This window comes from Carcharodon carcharias, chromosome 15, assembly GCF_017639515.1.
Source record: "Carcharodon carcharias isolate sCarCar2 chromosome 15, sCarCar2.pri, whole genome shotgun sequence".
NCBI classification, from domain to species: Eukaryota; Metazoa; Chordata; class Chondrichthyes; order Lamniformes; family Lamnidae; genus Carcharodon; species Carcharodon carcharias.
Window position 1 is genome coordinate 12,093,033 of NC_054481.1, and position 8,906 is coordinate 12,101,938.

At 42.7% G+C, this 8,906-nt stretch overlaps 1 protein-coding gene across 1 annotated transcript in view; it reads right to left on the reverse strand.

Moving 5' to 3' along the window:
* ppl (periplakin) overlaps positions 1-6,856 on the reverse strand; it is a 68,488-nt gene extending 61,632 nt beyond the window's left edge. The window contains exon 1 of the mRNA XM_041206243.1: positions 6,633-6,856. Within this exon, the coding sequence (XP_041062177.1) occupies positions 6,633-6,676 (44 nt within the window). The 5' untranslated portion in view covers positions 6,677-6,856. The remainder of the gene's footprint in view (positions 1-6,632) is intronic.
* Positions 6,857-8,906: the final 2,050 nt, after the last annotated feature.

Here is an 8,906-nt window from a genome sequence, read left to right on the forward strand (position 1 = left end):
TTTCAATGGTCCAGAAATTCGCCATTGCCTCCAATGTGCCAGCTCAGCCTACAGCCGGCTGAAGGAGAGAGTATTTAAGGACCAGGAACTCAAACACAAGACTAAGATCATGGATTACCGGGCAACAGTGATCCCTGTGGTCCTATGTGCTTCAGAGATTTGGACAGCCTACAGCAGGCAGCTGAAAGCACTGGAGAAGTCCCACCAGCGGTGCCTTCGCAAGCCCTCCAATTTCAGTGGCAAGAAAGGTGGTCCCACAGCAGCATCCTCTCCCAAGCCAACATGCCCAGCCTCAGGGCACTGATCACTCAAAACCAGCTGTGCCAGGCAGGACATGTCGCTTGTGGGCCTGACACCAAACTCCCAAAATGACTGCTCTACCCAGAACCGGTCATGACAGCAAACTCCCAAGAGGACATCGGAAACGCCTCAGGGGTGTCCTCAAAGCATTCCTGAAGAGGTCAAACATACCACCGACTCATGGGAGACCTGGCTTGTGACCAATCAAAAATGGAGAAAAGAAGCTTCTTCAGGAAGGTACCGAACACAATGAGAGACTTCACTGGGAAAATGCAGAGGCGAAGTCGAGGCATTGGAGGGAGCACACAAACCTCCAAATCACCCATCTACCCAGCCCCTGAAGCACCACTCGCCCTGCATGTAGCAGAGCCTGCTGATTGCGCATTGGGTTCTGAGATGGCTAATAAATCCATCGAACTGGAGTGGAAGCAAGCCATCCTCGATCTCAAGGGACTGCCTAAGGACAAGAAGGGTCCGCAAGCAATTAAATTAGGACAATAGGGAAGGCGTCTATAACTGGTATGCTCTCATTCGAATGTTCATTTAATATTAATACTTAAATAAATTGTTTAAGGTGCCTTTTGGAATTTAAAGGTGCTGTGTAACCACGCTGTGTCTTTTCCAGAAATGTGGTTCCAAACAGTGTGCACAGTCAATTGGGATGCAAACCCATTGCTAAAAATCAGGAACACTTTTAATCCATCGATGCAGTTAAAGTGAAAAAGAAACTATTGAGAAGTATCTATAATTTGGAAGGGAGAGTTTTGTTAATTCCATATGTAAATATCAATGGCTGTATGTCTTTGTGGGGGCCCATAATTGACCATAGTTCAGATTTTACGAAGTGGATCCTATCCATACGACACTGCACTACTCCAGAGAGATAATAGTCCAGAGTGAGTTACTGCCAGCCTCATGATTCCCAATGGAGCTTTCAAGCTGGAAAAAGTAAATGGTGTGGTGATGTTACTTCTTCACCACTAGATGCTGTGTGGATTCTGGCACCGATTCCTTTTTACTTGATTAACAGGTTCTAACAGGTGCTGCTATGTTTCCAAGTTGTAGCACATGTTCACTACATGATTTGCTTCAACCAATTTTCTGATTTTTAGAAATCTCTAAAGCCCCCAGTGCCAGTGAATCGGAAAGGTTTTCCTTCACAATCAATCTTCAGTTCAGGAGCAGATACTTACCATTGCTTAGCCTTTTAAAAACAGAGTAAAAGACTACCTCATTCCTCCAGTGTAAGCCATCAGCTCCTCTCCTGTAAACAGTCAGTATTATCCAGTCAGTATTATTGTTTGGAATTCAGTGAACTCCATATCTAAAGACACTTTACCTTTGCTACATCACAACAATGACAAGACTTCAAAGGCTGTGGACGCCAAGTCTCTGAATGTATTTAAGAAGGAAATGGATAGATTTCTGGACTCTAAAGGTGTCAACGGGTATGGGGAGAGAGAGCGGGAGTATGGCGTTGAGATAGAGGATCAGCCATGATCATACCGAATAGCAGAGCAGGCTCGAAGGGCCGAATGACCTACTCCTGCTCCTATTCTCTATGTTTCTATGTTTCAAAAATACTTCATTGACCATAATGTGCTTTTAGATGTCCCGAGGTCATGAAAGGTGCTATACGGAAGCAATAATTTTGAAGATTATTCAGAAAGAATCATCCCCCAACTCAAAACAGAGTTTAGCAGAAAGAAATAAGTTAGATGTCTCATTACTATTGTAATGGCAGAATTTTCCCAGCAAATTCTAAGTCCTGATAACATCAGCGTAAAACAATGTGAACTTTGACATATTTTTAAACTTATAAATAGTTATATCACCAAATCCTTCACCAACTCCGTACCACTTGGTATCAGTGAACTTTCATGAGCAACAGCCCAGCTGACCAGCAGCCAAAGATCCCATTTCTTGTGTCATTAATGATAAACAGGGTGGAATTTGACTGTCAGGGATTGCACATAATAATAAACACTAAATTCTTTAAACGCTGTTAGAATTTAACTAACCACGCATTCGAACTAATTTGCTGGAAATAAACAACTGCAATGCTGACATTCTTTTCTTTGAAAACTTCTTTTCCACTCTGCTTCTTCTGAATCTGATGTTAGAATGTCAAGTCTCACCACAGCCACTTAAAGTTTGAGGAAATCACATGCAAAATGCACTTCGTCTATCCAAATAATGGGTGTGGCTCACTGTTGTGATGCCTACTACAACAGGAGTGGAAAGACCAGATCAGAAGTTTGCATGGTGACATTACTTTCTTTAATTGCAATAGGCCTTGGCTTAAAGGGAATGTTTTGCATCAGTTTCAATGCTTCAGGTGCTGAGATAGAATGTTGTCCAACCTGCAGAGTTGGAGACGCCTGCTAACATTCTCTAATACATTACAGCCTTTGTATCCCATGTGCTGCCTCCATTTTCATGAAATGGGCAAGGCCCCTAGATTTTGGCTTTGCCAGAAGGACAGCATCCCCTCCTTGAAACACCAGTTGAAAATCCAATGGAATCATAACAGAACTTTTTCCAGTCACATTGGCCTTGCCATCAGGTGACTTTGGCATTATCAAAACTACTATGAACCTATATATTTACTGTCCCCCGAAACATGCTAATAGATGTTTGTGCGTCAAGTCGCAATGGACTGTTGTACATTTCAATTTGTGAGAATTTATCATAAGAAATTATACACAGTAACTGATGGTTCAAGCAGTAGAATGCTATTGGTGCATCTACCTTACCCATCCAAATCTCCCATAAGATTCCTTACTATGATCTAGAGTCAGTAGCTCTGCATCCGTTCTCCTATTAGAAATTCAGACAGACATTTTATAAATTGGGTCATGATTTCCTATGCTGCCTCTCCTGTTTTTTACAAAGTTTTTTCTTGGGGTATTAGCATCACTGGCAAGGCCAGCATTTATTGCCCACCCATAGTTGCTGTTGACACTGTGATGTCGAGCCAGTGTCTTGAACTGCTGTTCTCTGTATGGTGAAGCTGCTCCAACTATTCTGTTGGGGAGGGAATGCCAGGATTTTGACCCATGACAACGAAGGAATGGCGATATATGTCTAATTCATACAAGTAATCTGTTCCACAGTTCTATCAACCTTTTCTTAAAGAAAATGTTATCTAAATTTCCAAGTCACCCTTTTGTCATTTAGTCCTCAGTTCTGGTGCCTGACTGAAGAACTAATTTCTGTACACACTTGAAAATCTTAAAAGACATCAAGCAATTATCTCCCCTTCCTTCTATTCTCCAGAGAGTGAGGTCCAAGTGATCCAAGATATCTCAAAACTCAATACTTAATTTCAGGAATCATCCTCATATCACTACATAGAACTCCCTCTACAATGTTTCTACAATAACAACTAAAAATCAACATTGTGCTCCAAAGGCAGTCTCACCAAAGCCAGATGTAACTTCAACATCACCTTCTTTGACTTATAAGTCACAGCCTACCTGCAAAAACTGATTCAAAGATTTTATCAACCAATCCAAAACAAAACCCCAGCTTGTCCTTCCTGCTGTTACTACAAGAACATAACCCTGGAATGTTTGCACCATGTTTTAATGTTTCATGCCAAACCTCTGAATTCAACACAGATAAGTGTAAAATTATATCTGCTTATGTCTTTCTACCCAGCTACCAAGCCTATCTAGGTTCCTCTGTATTATGGCACATTGGTTAACATCTGGCTACTGTACCCAATTTGGTGCCATCCACAAAGTTAGAGTCACTAAACTTGTCATTTCTAATAGTAATAAATAGCAGTCCCAACGTCATGGGACACCACTAGTAACAGGGAGTCCAATCTGACATTGTCAATTAGTCCCAACCATCACTATCCCATGCATCAGTTTGGGCTAATATGTTATTACCTATCCCGTGACCAATCATCTTTTGAATCAGCCAGTCCTTGGGGCGCAATGTCAAATACATTCCTGAAATCTAAACAGATAATAGCCACTGTCTCAGCTTCATCCATTAGATATATAATCACCAGTAGAAGGTCCTGTAAGTCACTTAGACACAATCTATCCATTATATATCCTTGTTAGCTGGCTTTCCATTTTCTTCCTTTGGTTAACAACAACTTGCAATTAAAAGGGCAGTTTAAATGTAGTTCCATCCCAAAGCACTTAAATTCAAACACTAATACCATTTCTCAAGATCTTGGCAGGTTTTTACTATGTGATATATTCCCCTATTAGATTAACCGAGGAATTTATTAATTGCTCTAACTTGATGCCAAGAAAATCTCCCACATTTATGATAGTTTAATTCCCAAGTGACACCACCAATATTTCACATTTAACCACAGAGGGGCTGTTTTTGATCACAAAGCAACTAAAGTTTCTGCTCTGAACAGTGAAATATTGCACTGTTTCAACCTCAAAGCTGCAGAATTCATGATGAAATATCAAAACAAAAACAGAACATGGCGGAAATACTGTACAGTGTTTTTGGCAACATTTAAATGAGATTCTTCACTTCAGTTCTAATGTAAGGTCCCACCCAAAGCACTAAACTGAAAATTTCTTTCCGATACAGACAGATTCCTTTCCAGCATTTTGTTTTAAGTTTCATAGTCATGGAGTCAGAGTTATACAGCACAGAAACAGGCCCTTTGGCCCATCATGTCCATGCTGGCTATCAAGCACCTATTTCAATTCTAATTTTCCAGCACTTGGCACGTAGCCCTGTATGCTATGGCATTTCAAATGCTCATCTAAATACTTCTTAAATGTTGTGAGGGTTCCTGCCTCTACCACGCCCTCAGGCAGTGTGTTCCAGATTCCAACCACCCTCTGGGTGAAAAAATATCTTTCCTCAAATCCCCTCTAAACCTCCTGCCCTTGCCTTAAATCTATGCCCCCTGGTTATTGACACCTCTGCTAAGGGGAAAAGTTTCTTCCTATCTACCTTCATAATTTTGTATATCTCTATCAGGTCCCCTCTCAGCCTTCTCTGCTCTAAGAAAAACAACCCCAGCCTATCCAGTCTCTCTTCATAGCTGAAATACTCCAGCCCAGGCAACATCCTGGTGCATCTCCTCTGCACCCTCTCCAGTGCAATCAAATATCTAGCACTTATATTTTTGCCCCCTTTCTTTAAAACACAAACGTTTGCTAAAAGATGAAGTAATTCAACATATGCACTTCAACTGCTACCCTGGGGCACATTTTATATTTCATGCTTTCTTCCAGGTCATCTATCTGGACCGTGTAAGGAAGCTGTTTTTGTTTAACAAAACATCAGCACACCAATAGGGATAGAGGTCCTCAACAACTTGGAGTAGTAGCATCAGTATCCGAATTCACAGGGTCTTCAGCTCATTGGTTTTGAACAAGCTGGCCTTGCTGATTCCAGTATCTGCAGTGTGAAATGGGAATTCCCTTCACTTTTACAAGGTGGGACATGGAATCTGATCACTGAACTGGCCACAGAGATAGTGGTTTCAGTGTAGCACTGGATAGGCTTCATTCTATAATCAAACATCGTATTTCAACTCTTTCTTGGACTCGAACTCAAGTTCTGTCGAAGGGTCATGAGGACTCGAAACGTCAACTCTTTTCTTCTCCGCCGATGCTGCCAGACCTGCTGAGTTTTTCCAGGTAATGCTGTTTTTGTATTTCCAGCATCCGCAGCAGTTTTTTTGTTTTTTTTGTTTTTATATTGATAATGCATGTGTTGAGAATTAATCATTTGCTATGGGTTGACCAGTGGACTGAACTCCACCCATTTCAATGCAGGAAGACACTGGGATTCTGCAATACTGATTAGGATATGCAAGAGATTTTTTTGTGTAATAACTAATAAAGGTCAAAATAAGTAATCAAAATAAGCAAATAAGATCATCTGTATGTCTGCTAACTGGTACTTCATATACACCAACTGGACAGTGGATTAGTGGATAAGCTCAGTATTCATCCTTTTTAAGCAAATACTTTGGTACATCCTTTATCCATTCGCACTGGAGGTTAAAGCAAGTCAAGACAATGTTGATGGTCATTAAATCTCAACATCACAGCCTTTCATGTTGCTCATTCCTGCTTTAATCAGACTTCTTAAAGTTGCCTCTGTGGCCACACCCTCTGCTGTTGAATTTGAAGGGTGTTTTGAAAACATTTTTAAATTAGGAAAGCCTCAGGCAATTTAAAGATATTTTTAAAACTTAGTGGGGGGGGGGGGGGGGGGAGAAACTTACTGAATTCCTAATCAGACAGACAGGAAAAGGGCTTTAAAAACATAAAATATTCAGTTAACAATAACTAAAATGCACACGTCCAAATAAATAGGGCAGCACTTACTTGGTTTTGGGGGGAGTTATATTCTTGGATTTCTTTTTAAACATCTTGGCTGTCCCTGAAAGTTGGGTTTCACAGGGAGGTGTTACGATAAATCCTTATCCTCCACAGTCACTGCGATGAGTGTTTTTTTCCCCAAAGAGAGAGCTCTGCTTTTTTTTTCCCCTGCTTGTAGCCCAGCGATGTGTCAAGTGAGAGAGAGCTGACGAGCTCACCTGTTGCCTGCTCCTCCGCCTCTCGACAATTTACCTGCGAGCGCCAGCTGTGATTGATAGGCGTGGCTGCCCAGGACCCGCCCACCGCTTCGCCCCATTGGCCGGCCCCGCCGCCCCCTTACTTTCCTATTGGCCGTCCCTCGGTCCCCTTCCACGGTTGCGCGGCGACCTGCCTTGATTGACACCCTGCCAGGCCCGCCTCTTGCTCTATTTGGGGGGGTGCGTGCGCCTGTTGGAGGTTGGAGGTTGGAGGCAGGAGGCAGGAGGGGTGGTGGTGTTCTGCCCATCCCAGCTGTCAGCCTGGATTCAGGAGAAGCAATTCCTCATTCCACAGGTAAAATCAGCCCCAAACACCCTTGAGAATGCACAAGGAGACAATAGGAATTCTCACTTTAAATATTTGACATAACTCATGCTCCTCATGGGGGAAGCTACAACTTTTAAATATTCTTTTAATGGGGTGTGGGCATCACTGGCAAGGCCAGCATTGGGTTGCTCTGAAGAAGAGTCAGACGGACTCCAAACTTTCACAAAAAACGAAAAACTGCGGATGCTGGAAATCCAAAACAAAAACAGAATTACCTGGAAAAACTCAGCAGGTCTGGCAGCATCGGCGGAGAAGGAAAGAGTTGACGTTTCGAGTCCTCATGATCCTTCGACGGAACTGTTCTGTTTGAGTTCTGTCGAAGGGTGATGAGGACTCGAAACGTCAACTCTTTTCTTCTCCGCCGATGCTGCCAGACCTGCTGAGTTTTTCCAGGTAATTCTGTTTTTGTTTTCCAAACTTTCACTCTGTTTCTCTCTCCGCAGATACCAGACCTACTGAGTTTTTCCAGCACTCTCTGCTTTTATTTCCAGTTTCCAGCGTCTGCAGTATTTTGCTTTTATCTATTGGTTGCCCATCCCTAATTGCCCTTGAACTGAGTGGCTTGCTAGGCCATTTCAGACAAGAGTCAACCACATTGCTGTGGGTCTGGAGTTACATGTGGCCCAGACTAAGTAAGGATGGCAGATTCCCTTCCTTAAAGGACATTAGTGAACCAGATGGGTTTTTACAACAATCGATGATCATTGTCATGGTCACCAATACTAAGATTAGCTTTCAACTCCAGCTTTTTTTATTTTAATCAATTAAAGTTTAAGTTCTACCAGCAGGCATGGTGGGATTCAAACCTATGGCCCCAGGCTATCTGCCTGAACCTCTGGATTAGTAGTCCAGTAATAGTACCACTACACCACCATCACCCCCAACAAGTTGGGGCAGGGAGAGGGAGGGGTGGTGGAAATGGGGATTGGGCAACAATTCTCCCTAGGGGGCACAGTTCCGAAATAAGAAGTCTCCCATTTCAGACAGAGATGAGATGGAATTTCATTTCTCAGTAATCTTTGGAATTCACTACCCCTGAGGGCATGGGAGGCTGGGTCATTTAATATATTCAGGATTGAGTTAGACAGATTTTTGACAAGGGAGTCAAGGGGTATGGGGATACAGACAGGAAAACGGAATTAAGGCACAATCAAATCAGCCATGATCTTATTGAATGGCGGAGCGGGCTGGAGTGGCCAAATGGTCAACTTCCATTCCTACTTAGGGTCATAGAAAGTTTATGGCACAGAAAGAGGGCACTTGGCCCATTGTATCTGCACTGGCAGAAAAACCAGCCACCCAGCCCAATCCCACATTCCAGCATTTGGTCTGTAGCCCGGCAGGTTACTGCACTTGAGGTGCATATCCAGAGAACATTTAAATGAGTTGAGGGTTTCTACCTCTACTACTCTTTCAGCAAGTGAGTTCCAGACCCCCTACAGCCTTCTGGGTGAAAAATATTTTCCTCACCTCCCCTATAACCCTTCTACCAATCACTTTAGAGTTATGGCCCCTGGTCACTGACCTCTCTGCTGAAGTAAATAGACCCTTCCCATCCACTCTATCAAGGCCCCTCACAATTTTATACACCTCTATCAAATCTCTCCTCAGCCTCCTCTGTTCCAAGGAGAACAACCCCATCCCGTTTTTAAAAGCGGAAACTCAACAAGTTGTATTTCTATCTAGCTAGTGTCT